This window comes from Pinus tabuliformis, chromosome X, assembly GCF_031772625.1.
Source record: "Pinus tabuliformis cultivar Carrire ecotype Pingquan chromosome X, CPIR1, whole genome shotgun sequence".
Classification (NCBI taxonomy): domain Eukaryota; kingdom Viridiplantae; phylum Streptophyta; class Pinopsida; order Pinales; family Pinaceae; genus Pinus; species Pinus tabuliformis.
This window is the reverse complement of record NC_142308.1, coordinates 600,983,331-600,996,771: the sequence shown is the minus strand read 5'-3', so window position 1 is coordinate 600,996,771 and position 13,441 is coordinate 600,983,331. Positions and strand designations below refer to the sequence as shown.

The 13,441-nt window shown below is 34.4% G+C and overlaps 1 protein-coding gene across 1 annotated transcript; it reads right to left on the bottom strand.

The window, feature by feature from the left end:
- Nucleotides 1–6,861: 6,861 nt before the first annotated feature.
- LOC149141464 (class V chitinase-like) lies at nt 6,862–8,413 on the bottom strand. Its single transcript, XM_089447187.1, has 2 exons — nt 7,194–8,413; nt 6,862–7,053 (listed from the first exon to the last, which is right to left on the bottom strand). The coding sequence occupies exons 1-2, from the start codon at nt 8,284–8,286 to the stop codon at nt 7,031–7,033; spliced, it is 1,116 nt and encodes a 371-aa protein (XP_089303313.1). The 5' UTR covers nt 8,287–8,413; the 3' UTR covers nt 6,862–7,030.
- Nucleotides 8,414–13,441: the final 5,028 nt, after the last annotated feature.

Sequence of the window (13,441 nt, the reverse complement as noted above, 5' to 3'; positions counted from 1 at the left end):
AATCAAGGTTTAAAAACTATGCAAAATCAAACCCTAACCATAGAGTTGAATCCTACTTTTATCAATAAAAACTAAACAAAAAAAGTAATAATATATATTTTACTATAGCAATATTTTTTTAAATGAATTTTATTTTATATTTAAATATGTAATTATTATTTTTTCCAAATTTTAATATTTTTTAAAATAAAATAATATATAACTAACATATGCATATTATTCTTATTTTATATTAATAATTATTTATCTTTAAAAACTTATAAAATTAATTATTTACCTTTAAAACCTTATTACAAATAATATCCCTAATCCAATTCTCCTATGAAAGAGGAACAAATCAAAACAAAATTTCCTTCGCACACTCTGTATATATAACTTAAATTACACTTTTAAAATTCTTTATAATATAACATATTTCTGGAAAAGAACATAAATAAACGGTTTTAAAAATTCTTTATAATATAATATTAAAATTGCAGTATCACACTTCACAAGTAAATATTAAAATGTTATAGTTTAATGCGGTCACAATTTTGTTTGGAAATTTGTAAAATTTTAAGAAAATATAGTAAAATTTTTGAAAATCTAAATTATAATTGTCAAGCTTCAAGATTTAGATACCCAACCAATTCTTATTAAAATTAAATCCATTTTTAGGATAAAAAAAATGATTGACACTCTCAAAATTAAATTTTTAAACAAAACTTTCACAACTCAGTTGACTACGCCTTTTAAAATTACACTAATACAATTCTTCCCAAATTTTAAAACATCTTAACCTCTTTGGATACTTTTTATAGTTAAATGAGAGTAATGAAATAATGACTTTTATAGTTTAAAGTTAATTACATGGTAAAGGAGAGTAATGAAATAATGACTTTTATAGTTTAAAATTAATTGCTGCAATGGCAAAGGAGAGTGATGAAACAATGAAAGTGGTTTAGATAATTCCACCTAAATACCATTTGGCAGCGCTATGGCATCAATAACGGGGAGAAAATGGACACAAAGCCAAAGAGAGGCACGACTTGGACCAAAATTAGTGAATGTGAATTGAGCCACATGCCAAAGAAAAGACTCAAGAACACGTGAATCAGGTCACATAGGCAGGTAGCACACCTAACATGATACATATATCAGGGTCACTTTCAATGGTAAAGGTAAAGGAGAGTAATGAATTAATGAAAGTGGTTTACATAATTCCACCTAAATACCATTTCACGGCTCTATGGCATCAACAACACCAAGTGTTAGTGACGGTGAAGGGGGGGAGAAAACGGACACAAAGCCAAAGAGAGGCACGACTTGAACCTAAATTAGTGAATGTGAATGGAGCCACAAGCCAAAGAAAAGAATCGAAAACGCGTGAATCGGGTCACATAGGCACGGGGAATACCTAACATGATGTGCCTTCTTGTGTTGGCTACATATATCATATCATGGTCACTTTCAAGAATGTGCAATTTGTCAAGAGAGTAATATGTAACAAGCAAGAATGTAGTTGCACTGCGCCTCAGTACCATGTTTACGTTAGCGTCCTCTTCGTGCAGTTCAGACCTCATTATTTGGACATTCTGCGTCGTCATAGGTTGTGTTGCCCTTTTCTCACGTATTTGTGCGATCATGTGGGGCAATTTATTATTTCATGATCGAACTGCTTGCAGTAGGGGCACGATATTCTGATCGGGTTGGTACAACCCCACGCATAGTGCCCTGGTCCTCCGCAGTTGTAACAGATTAGCTGCCCGCGGCCCCTTCCTGGCAGCATTCCTCCCCGTCCCCATCCTCGTTCTTGGAACCCACCGCACGCTATCGCCACTGCTGGATCCTGACCTTGCGCTTTAGTCTGTATCCTGTAGGTAGGTGATTGGTCCATCAATAATTCATAACTACGGCAGTCTCGTTCCTCATGGCCCACCGATCTACAAAATTTGCAAAATAGCTGCTGGGGGGTTTAGGTAAATTTTGGCAGTGGGTGACAATTGTCTGTGTTGTGGTTTCTTCCCACCTGACAGATCGTGCACCAGAGCGAGGGGGGCGTGCTTGGCCTCGCTTGTGCCTCTGGTCGCAACGGTGTTGGTCCCCCCGCTGCCACATAGTTCGCAAAGATCGGATAGTGATCCTTATCGTGGCCCTGGCTTCTACATTTGATGCACCACACTTCCTCCCGAGCTTCTGACCGAGGCGCCTTTTCCTGTTTTAAATTCTACATTTCTAAACACAGGTTTTGTATTTGCATGTGGATCTGTTGAACTCCCAACCTAGGATCCTGTATTGGAGTCTCATGCAACCTCATTGCTATCTCTAATGCCTCATCCTGGGTCGAGATCTTTCGCTGTGATAGCATCGTCCACAGATGTGGTGCTAAAGATGCCACAAACCACGTGCGGTGTTGTCCATCCATTAATGTCATGTTAGCCTCTCGGATCGTACTTTTTAGTCTCTGATCCAAGTCCCAAGGAGTTTCTCCTGGCAACATCACGATCTCCTTAAACCCGATGATCGATTGCGTCTCTAATTTTGGCCGGCTAAACTCTTTTTTCAATGCCTCTTGGATCTCCGCTATTCCCGCATTCGGGTGATCGCTCGAGTACTTTATATACCATGTCAACGCGCGGTCCTGCAGCGCGCTAACCAGAGTAGCCTTTTTGATGTTATCGTCCGTAACTCTGTGCGCTTCCCATACTGCCCTTACTATGAACCAAAACTGTTATGGATCTTCGCTTCCTGCTCCTTTAAATACCGACAACTTGATCGCGCTCGTCATGTTTAACTTCTGGTTTGCGCGTAGGTGTGCTAGGGCCCACTACGAACTCGTACCACTTGTGATCCACTCAATCTTCAATCTCTTTCTTCCTAAGGTTCCAGCGTTCCGACATCAGACATCCCTTAGGAAGATCCTAGTCTCGGCAATGGAAACATTTGTTGGCTTGTTGGGGCCTGACACAGGTTTAGAAGTGTTTTAACTGAACAAATCCTGCATTACCGGCCCTTTCGGCAACAATCTGCGGAGCGCGTACTGAAGTCTCACCCGAGGTAGTATGGGAGGGTGCTGGAACCAGGTTTCCGCACCCTTGGGATGTCTTGATGTGGTCTGGAGGGGTCACGAATCGTTCTGCGGCCTCACGTGACTCTGTACTGCTATCAGGCTTTCGCGTAGATCTTCGTAGGTGTACTTTCTTATTAATGAAATTGTTGCCGATTTGCTCTTCTTGTTACAGTCCTTAAGCAAACATTTAACAATAAAACCTAATGCGCGCAATTATAATTCTTTAAAGACATAAACTCATATAACAGATGCATAAACCAGAACACAATAGATCCGCGATGTTTGCGCGCAATTATAATTATTTAAAGACATAAACTCATATAACAGATGCATAAACCAGAATACAATAGATCCGCGATATTTCAGAAAGCACTTATCTTTATTAATATTTTCCGTCAATACAACCAGATCCGCCCTGTGCACTCAGCTGCAGGGGTCCACGCACACAACTGCAGATTCTACCAGGCCTTTGCGCACACAGCTGTAGAGCCTCTATCTATCTACCAACACCCTTGACTCGGACTTATAGACTCAGAGCACAATTACTCGTACAAACCCATAACCCATCAGATCTAGTCAAAAACTGCCTTCTACCCATGGTTTGCAGACCATGGGTAGGCTGACTTACTTCCTATTATTCTATATTATTTTTGGGCGGACAACCCCATGACTCAACTTATTACATTTCGCGGTCCGCACATTTTGGAGATTTACAATAATATTACCCTAACTTATAGGCTTTAAGCCGCAGAACCATTACGTGGGGTCTTCGCTACCCAACACATTTCCATAATGACATTTTGAAAAAATGGTTGTATTTCAATTGATAAGAGTAAACTAGGTACACTACTTAAAAAATTATTTTCCTTCTCATTTAAAATGTTAAAATTTAACCCACGCTTATATATATAAGTTGAAATTTGAATAAAAAATAATAATAATAATACTTTGTACTTTCAAATATAATGTTTTGATGAGTTACATATACATTGATAATAATAATAATAAAATAAACATTGAGCCACATTTTCTTCAGAGAAATTTGAAAGTGTTAAAATGACAATACAAAATTTTAGAAGCAATCATCAAAATCAAATATTTTTGTATACTCAGAGGGTGTAATCAGTGCATCCATATGATACATGAACACTACATATTATATTCAAATTTTTAGCATACCCAAGTGTCCTTAACAATGGTACTTATGTTTATTCTATTTCTTATTATAAAATACATAATCGTTGTAATTCCTAAGGGTTTGGTTGAAGGATGATAATTTTGAAAAATATTATAAAATCAATGAAGAGATGCTACTTATTTTATAAGTTTCTAAGAACATGAAAATCTTGTATGAAAATTTTGTGTGACTGGATGCATTGATTATTATTTAGGTTATGATGTTTATAATATGGAGTTTCTCAACATCCATAGAAACACAAAACTAAAGAAAATTAGTGATTAAGAACTCCTGGTATGTTAATTTTATTGAGGATATTGATTGTTCACTTATCTCGCATACCATGAGAAAATGCATGAAAGAGTGGAATGTTAGAGCTTGATCCCCAACTCATAAGTTTGATGATTATAAAAATTATGTTCACTTCTCACTAGCGTTCTTAGGAATTCCACTAAAACTTCAAAAATGTTATTCCTAACATTAATGCTACAAAGAATACATTTCCTTGATCTTGTGATGAGGCAAGGGAAAAGATAGCTATGAAACACTATTGATGTCAATGATGCTTGAAAGAAGGAGAATAAAGTGAAAGAGTGTGATAGATACAAATATATAGGATTAAGAAAAGGGGAATCATGATCATTATGGATAACAAGAGAGTGAGAATTTGATGATGTTATAAATTAAATGAATAGAATCAAAATTATTATTGTTGTAATCTCAAATTCATTTTGTATGAGTTCAATCTATACATAATTAATAATATACACATTAAAAAAATTCACCAAGCTTAATACGTTTTTTAATCCCAAACATAATTATTAAATAGTTTTATGTAAAAAAAAAACAGTAAAGAAAATTAAACAAAAAACCCTATATATTATTTTTATGATGATCTAGAATCTGTCAAAGATTGGTGAATTATTGAGCACAAAAAATTTTAAAGGTTAAATTTTATACATATGCTAATTTTCCATGTTCACTCTAAAAAGATTTATCAATTTCCATTTTTTCTAAAAATTATTTGTTCAGATTTTACTTTAAAAATCATCAACAATTTAAAAGACTTATATAAAATTATTCGAAAATCAAATTTTTTTATTAAAATAATTTTCCATTTTTAAAATTTTCCCTTAATTGTGATATTTATATTTTATTTTTAATTATATATTTTGTTTCCAATATCTATCATATTAATAAAGATACCATAAATTATGCACTAAATTATTGAAAACCTACCCATGTACACTGAAATAATAATAATGTTAGATAGCAGAATTATAACCATATCATGTATTTTAACAAGCAACTCATATCATTATGAAACATGATGTTAGATACTATATGGAAAATGTGAACCTGAAAAATGATAGACCGCTTAATAGATCTGCTATATTTGTGCCTTGTAATTATCAAATATATTCTTTATTCAAATATTTGTTCTATTATATCTGTCGGATAAGAGTTTAGAATGGCAGCGCTACGATTTATACATTTGCATCTGTCAAATACCAATCTACAATGGATTTACAATCCGTATGGGTCATAGATTTGAATTCACAATTTTGTCGATTTGAATGGTAAGCAACAACAACATTGTGGGAGGAATGGTGCATTGAAACATTATAATAATGATTATTATTCTGTCAATGATGTATAGCCTGGGTGGTTGGGGTTAATGATAACTTTTTTGGTTAGGTTCTATTCACTTGACATGATTATGTTGAAAAGAAATTAAAAAACAAATTCTATGTATGGCTATGCCAGGGCTTTTTAGCACTGTAAGTACTTTAAAAATACAACAATATTTTTTTAATGTTATTAGGAAGTATGTTTTAGAAAACAAATTAATAGCTCTATTTGCATAACTGAATTAGAAGTTGATTACATATATATATGAAAATGTTGCGAGAAGAGGATGATTATATATATGAAAATGCTGCAAGGAAGGAGTTTGTGTAAGAGAAGGAAAAGCATTGAAAGTTTTTTGAGTTGGTTGTTTGTGATCGATATAAATGTTGGTTTTCTTTTATTTTACTAGAATTAAAATATTATTAATATTAAAACCTGATGTATTGAGAAAATAATTAGATTGTGTCATGCATTTAAATAAACGAAGAGTTTGCTGATCTGGAAAATCAAGAAAGCCATACTTCTCAACATGTTTGACTTTGTTTTTAAAATTGTCGAACCTATTCGCTTTGACTTCAACCTTCGATTTTTTAAATATGAATGATATTAGAAATTAAATTTTCACCGGAAAAATGAGATTATTAAGTATAAAAACATTAAATTTATTAAACATATAAATAAAAATAATATAAAATATTTGATAGGATAAATTTTTAAATATGTTTAAAAATATTTTACTATGTACAAGAAAATTGATGTGTAAGTGTATTATTTATTTATGATATAGTCTACATGAAATAGTATTTTTCACAAGAATTTATTAAAATCTGACAATACAATTTCAATATATTTTATTGTTTAAGATATATTTTTGAATGCATAAATAAATTTAATATTCTGAAAAATACTTATAACACTAAAATTATAGAAATTAAACAATTTAAACTCAAATTTTTAAAATATCCATTATATTTTAATTAAAATTAACAAAAAAAAAATATCATTAAAAAAAAAACATTTCACCTTTATTTATTCATTTCCCTATAAATTAACCAACGCCTTTATTTATTGATTTCGGTACGCGGATGGTTAAAAATCCTCAGCGCACACATATTAAATGGATGGACGGCTCATAGAGATGCAACGGTAGCAGGTGAACTGGTCTTCCGACATCATGCGGCCCATGTATCCGAAGCTGCATACATAGATTTTACAAATAACCAAAAATCAAATTCAATTCACGGATAAATGTAATTTCTAAACCCAAAACGCAATTAATAGCGAATGAATGAAAGAAACGTCTAGGAATTCTTAATTAAAACACTACAACGTTACCTGTGCGCGAGAGAGCCCAATCGGCGGTATCTTGCACAACGTTCCAGAAGAAATAGCCCAACAGCCCTTTCTGTTTAGCAAACACCACCTTCTTGGCAACGGACTGGTCGTTATCGTAGCCAATCCAGTCGAGTCCTGCGTAACAGTAAGCCGAAACGAAGGTGCTGTCGAACACTTCCGTGGCCGCATTCTGTCCAATGAAGTCCCGAATATCAGAGTAGGTAATGGAACCATCTTTTATACCTGTACCGCTAGCTGGGGCGCCGATTCCCACCTGCCCTGCGTTCTGGAGTTTCCACGAGTGCCCATAGAGGGGCATTCCCATGACCACTTTGCTGGAAGATAAACCGGCATCCAGCCACGATTGGACTCCAAAGCTTGTGCTGGTATTAGAATCGGGATTGTAGAGGGCCGCGGGTGCGCTAGTCTGATCCGACTGCGCAAAATCGTAGGCCATTATGTTAACCCAGTCAAGATTGTCCACTGCGGAGGGGTATTCTCTAACGTCGCCCCACGCGAAGAAGCTGTGAGAGAAATAGACGGCCGCTGTGAGGAGCAGGGGGTCGTTTCCCGTGGCTTGAGCCTCTGCTTGTACGGCAGATCTCCACTCAGACAATAGTTGCCCCAAGTTGTCCATTTCCGTCACAGTCTGCGGATACTCCCAGTCGAGGTCGAGGCCATGGAAGGAATAGTTCCTGGCCAGAGCTATGGACGAATCTATGAACGCTTTTCGTAGTGAGGCGTCGGCTGCCATTTTAGCGAACTTGGTACGAACGGTGTCATTTCCACCTCCTCCGATGGAAAGCAATGTCTTCACCGACGGATTGTTGATCTGCAGTTGGGGCGTGAATTGTTGGATGCTCTGCTCATTCTCCACGCTCACGACCACCTCGAGCGTCTGATCGTCAAGATCTACGAAGGCGTAGTAGAGATGAGTGTAGAGGGACGCGTTGATTTGTGAGGGAGGGAAGTAGGAGTAGCTGTAGGCAGGCCAGTACCCGCCCTTTAAAGCCGAGGCCATGTACGGAGAAATGACGCAGAGGAAAGTAAAGGCAACTCCAATTATGTTAAGTAGACGATGCAATGCAGCCATGATTTGAATTGGAACTGGAAATTGATATAGGCGATGAGCAATTGGTGCAAGTTCTGAGGCAGGCTACGATTATATATATAGAATTGAGTTATCATATGGCTAGTTCATAATCATAACCAAAGTCTTCTGAAGCGGCTCGGCGTCTTAGCTAAAATAAAATATTTATGGAAAACAAGGAAGTCATTCTATGGAAGCGGGAATGCCGTATGGATAACATGGGTTTTACCGCCCGAACGTGCCTGCGCTTTCGGGTCAGGGGAGGAGAACGCCCAAAGTCAACCGTGGCAGCTTCCGATAAGAATCATCGAGTCATCTATAAGAGATTTTTTAGAAAGATTTTGGTGAATTATAAGTGAGATTTTATAGAAAGTTTTTTAGTTTTTGATGGGATTGTTTATTTATTGAAATCAAATTACAAGTTTGATAGGTAAATTTTTTACAATCAAAATATTTGAATTTTTTATAATCAAAATATTTTCATAGTTGATAGTGAACTAATTTATTTTTTAATTTTTTATAATCAAAATATTTTCATAGTTGATAGTGAACTAATTTATTTTTTAATGTAATTTATTGATTCATTGAAATTTTTTATAATCAAAATTTTTTAAGAGTCGATAATGTTGAATTTATATATACTATAAAAAAAACCAATTTAAACAACATTGTCACAACAATCAAAATTTGACCACAATTTTGTTTTACCAAATTTAAGCTAAAAATCCACAGATACTCTCAAAACATCTCACTTATAAACAACTCCGCTCTTATAACACAAACCCACCGGCCAGAAATCGTTCGATAAGGCAGGAATTTCAATCCTCCAGCACCATAGGTACTTCCAGATGGCTTTGACAGGTTGAAATGGTTGAATATATCCCATGTTCTTAATTCAAAAGTACTACATTTGACTCCGTAACAACCTAACGTATTGAATACTTCACAATGCACCGTTGGGAAACATAATAAAATGTTGAAATACACTGAACGTTTTTAAAGCCAAATTATTGCATTTGACGACGGAAGAATCCCAGAAAAGGAGCTCACCTTCTTATTGATTACTTGATTGTGTTGTACGGCAAACGATAAGGATAGTTGAGTCACTATTATAGCATTACATTTGACTAGGTAACAATCCGAACAGAAACTTCCTGTGTATACTGGACCAGACTATGAATGGTAGTGGATGTCGGCGAATTTGACGTATGCGTTATGCAATTCAGGAAGAGTATTATGGATAGGTTTGGTTAAACAATGAAGTATAATACAAGTGTTTCAGTGGGGAGCAGGGTAGGGTTCGAATTTGACGGCCAAATTGCCCGTCAGGGGTGATTTGCTTTTTAAATACAGATTAAAAAATTATAAAGAAACTATGAAAACGGGTTGGAAACTCTGAACAATGTCAAATTTAAGAGGCTGATTTTTTTGAAATTCCAATTCTGGTGAAGAGTTATCTTTTTGATGTTTCATGTTAGAATATTAATTGAGTTATAAAATGAAAATGAAAATGAAAATAAAATTGTAAATATAATTTTTAATGTTTATTTTTGAAATATATAAAAAAATTTATTTATAAAAAATAATATGTTATTTAAAATTAATATACATAAAATAATTTTAAAATTAAAACTAAATTAAAATATGCATCAAAATTGCCCACAGGCTTGCACTGACAGTGAATGGGTATATTGTTAATGCACGCCTTGCGATAAATCACTAATTCAAATCCCTATAAATACTTAGCCACCTACAACCTAAAAGGAAGGGAAAACATATGGTAGGAAGATTTGAAAAATGTTAAAGGCTTATCAGAATAAAGACTGAATTGGAAGGAGTTTGAAAATATCTTCAAGGAGAAATATCTATTAGACATATATTATGACAACAAGGAAAAGGAGTTTTATGAGTTGAAGTTGGGACAATTGTTAGATGAAGAGTATATTACCATATTTCTTGAGTTGTTGAGATATGTACCATATCTCAAGGATGAGAAGGCCAAGGTTCAACATTTTATTAGTGGGTTTCCTATGTCATTTAGGGACTGCGTTGAGTTATATGTGTTGTCATTCTGTATTTTTGAGGTTAAGGGAGTAAACACATAGGACAACATCAAAACCACTTTGGAAGCTGGGATCTAGCCCTACTAGCTTCAGAGAGGGATCTCTCTATAAAATTTAGCTTGTTTTATGTAAACTTTAGCCTAGTTATGAGTGTACTGATTGTTTTGTTTGAAAGGTTTGGTTGATTAGAGTGTTATAATTCCATTAAGCTATGGATTCTATGAATTAAACTGGAGTTTTGGATCAATTTTTAGAGTAGTTCTCACAGGGCAAGCTAGGTTGCACTAACTGGATCTTTTCAGAAATTAAATGAATTGTGGAATAGTAGAGGTGTAAGGTTCAGTAGAGACCAAGGAACAATTAAGAATTCCTTTATCTAACTTGAGTGGAAAACATTAAAATTATCAATAGCCAAAATAGGGTGTTCTAGTTAACAAATCCTATTTGTCACAATTTCTGTTGATTATTTCATAAATTTAGAAGGACAGAGAAAGGAAAACAATGTTTAAATAAATAGACAGAAGAGACACATCACCATTTATTACACCACATGAATCCTGTGAAAGGTCCTTGTATTATTGATGCTCTAGCGCTTTGAAAATTACAATATGGAGAAGGAAATTATATTCGAAAATCAACCCTTAATACTTTTGAAGATGAAGTATTTATAAATTAATTTACAAAACATCCTGAGATCTTTAGCTAAACTAATATCAAATCCCAAAAAAGGAATGGCACTTCTTGGTGAAGTGTCAAGAACACCGTAGACTAGTACCCTGATCCATTGGGTTGATCTCGAATCTGCAACTTTCTCTATCATAAAAAAAACCTTTGCAACTGAAAACCTTAGTCATTTGTTCTAAACTTTAAACATAAATCTGATCTGTGTATTGAAATCTGAACTGAAACTACAAACTGAACTTTGTACTACAAACTGTAAAACTGCAAACTAACAACTGAAATCACTATTGCACACTGAAAATCTGAATGTTGAAAATATGCTTACCCGGTAAGATTATTTATGTATATACAATCCTATTCTAACACCAAATGCTTGACTTTATGCAATGTAAAATATCCAATATATCCAATCAAAAATATGATCCAATACCTTAGCTCCTTCACTGTTTTTAAGAAGAATCAGAACTAGAGCTTGTAAGGGCACTAGAAACTGATTATCAGCTTGATCTTCACGACAAAGAGCTCTGCAACCATGGAAAGCAAGCGAGGCACTAGAAACTAATTAGGACTCTGTAGTGAAAAACTTCTCCATATAGATAGCTATGGGATCATGAAAGACATGACCTATTACTTGATGCTCAAAGTATTTTGCAAATTTATGGTCATGATTGGGTATTCCACATATGATTTCTATATCATTATACAATTTCTGATATGATTCATCTGATTTACTCTCAAAACAATGCTCAATTTCAACATCAACATGTAGCACTATTATTTCTTGTTTGAGAGGAGGGAGAATTTCCAAGAACTGTTTAGGATCTTGGAAGTTATATGATTGGATTTGAACATCTAAAAGCTCAATCTCCTTTTCAAACCTTTCAACAACTAATTCAAAAAAACAGGTTTTACCTTCAAGAGAAGACTTGAGAGATCTCAAACAATGAAGCACGATCATTGAAAAGACTTCATCTATTTGAAAATCTGCTAACTGATCCCTAATTTCTTTTATAACTTCACAAGATATAGGGTTTACCACATACCCTATCATCTTGTTTTTAGGAAACAACCTGATCAGTAAGCAGTGGAGTCGCCATGAATGTCCTAATTTCTGGATTCTTCTGCCAGTGGAGTCTTCCAATTGAGCTGAAACTGTGTGGAGTCGCCAGGTGGATGATTCAACCTTCTTGTGTCTGATCATTGTCCACCATCAGTAATCAGATCTGGAACTTGATATACTTTTCTTAGGAACCTAAAACTTTCAGATCCCCAGTATGGTCACCACTATGTTGTCATTCTGTATTTTTGAGGTTGAGGGAGTAAACACATAGGACATCATCAAAACCACTTTGGAAGCTAGGATCTAGCCCTGCCAGCTTCAGAGAGGGATCTCTCTATAAAATTTAGCTTTTTTTTATGTAAATTTTAGGCTAGTTATGAGTGTACTTATTGTTTTGTTTGAAAGGTTTGGTTGATTTGAGTGTTTTAATTCCATTAGGCTATGGAGTCTATGAATTAAACTGGAGTTTTGCATCAATTTCTAGAGGAGTTCTCACGGGGCAAGCTAGGTTGCACTAACTAGATCTTTTCAGAAATTAAATGAATTGTGGAATAGTGGAAGTGTAAGGTTCAGTAGAGACCAAGGAGCAATTAAGAATTCCTTGATCTGACTTCAGTGGAAAATATTAAAATTATCAACAACCAAAATAGGGTGCTTTGGTTAACAAATCCTATTTATCACAGTTTCGGTTGATTAATTCAGAAATTTAATTCCTTGATCTGACTTCAGTGAAAATATTAAAATTATCAATAGCCAAAATAGGGTGCTTTGGTTAACAAATCCTCTTTATCACAATTTTTGTTGATTAATTCAGAAATTTAGAAGGACAGAGAAAGGAAAACAATGTTTAAACAAATAGACAAAAGAGACACATCACCATTTATCACACCACGTGAATCCTGTGAAAGGTCCTTATATTATTGATGCTCCAATGCTTTGAAAATTACAATATGGAGAAGGAAATTATATTCGGAAAACAACCCTTAATACTTCTGAAGATGAAGTATTTATAAATTAATTTACAAAATATCCTAAGATCTTTAGCTAAACTAATATCAAATCCCAAAGAATGAATTGATTTACAAAATATTCCCTAATAATCTTTGGAAAAATATGAATAAAAATTATTACAAACAATCTCTACCAAAAATATGTAGATATTTCCTAAAATACAACTAATTAATAGGAAGTCTATACTATTTCTGATCTTATGTTTAGCCTTTAAAGTGAATTGTTGCTGACTGTGGCTATTTATGGAGAAATCTGCTAGAAATCTGTTGTTTCTGGGCATTCTGGTGGTGACTAGGCCTTTGAATGAGCAATGTTGTTTGTCTTGCTGGTAGATGTTTGTGTT

Excerpts from the sequence above, each read along its gene's own strand:
- LOC149141464 (XM_089447187.1), bottom strand. The coding sequence starts at position 8,286 with ATGGCTGCATTGCATCGTCTACTTAACATAATTGGAGTTGCCTTTACT. Across the intron at positions 7,054-7,193 it reads TTGGGCTCTCTCGCGCACAG|CTTCGGATACATGGGCCGCA; the intron begins GTAACGTTGTAG and ends CTATGTATGCAG.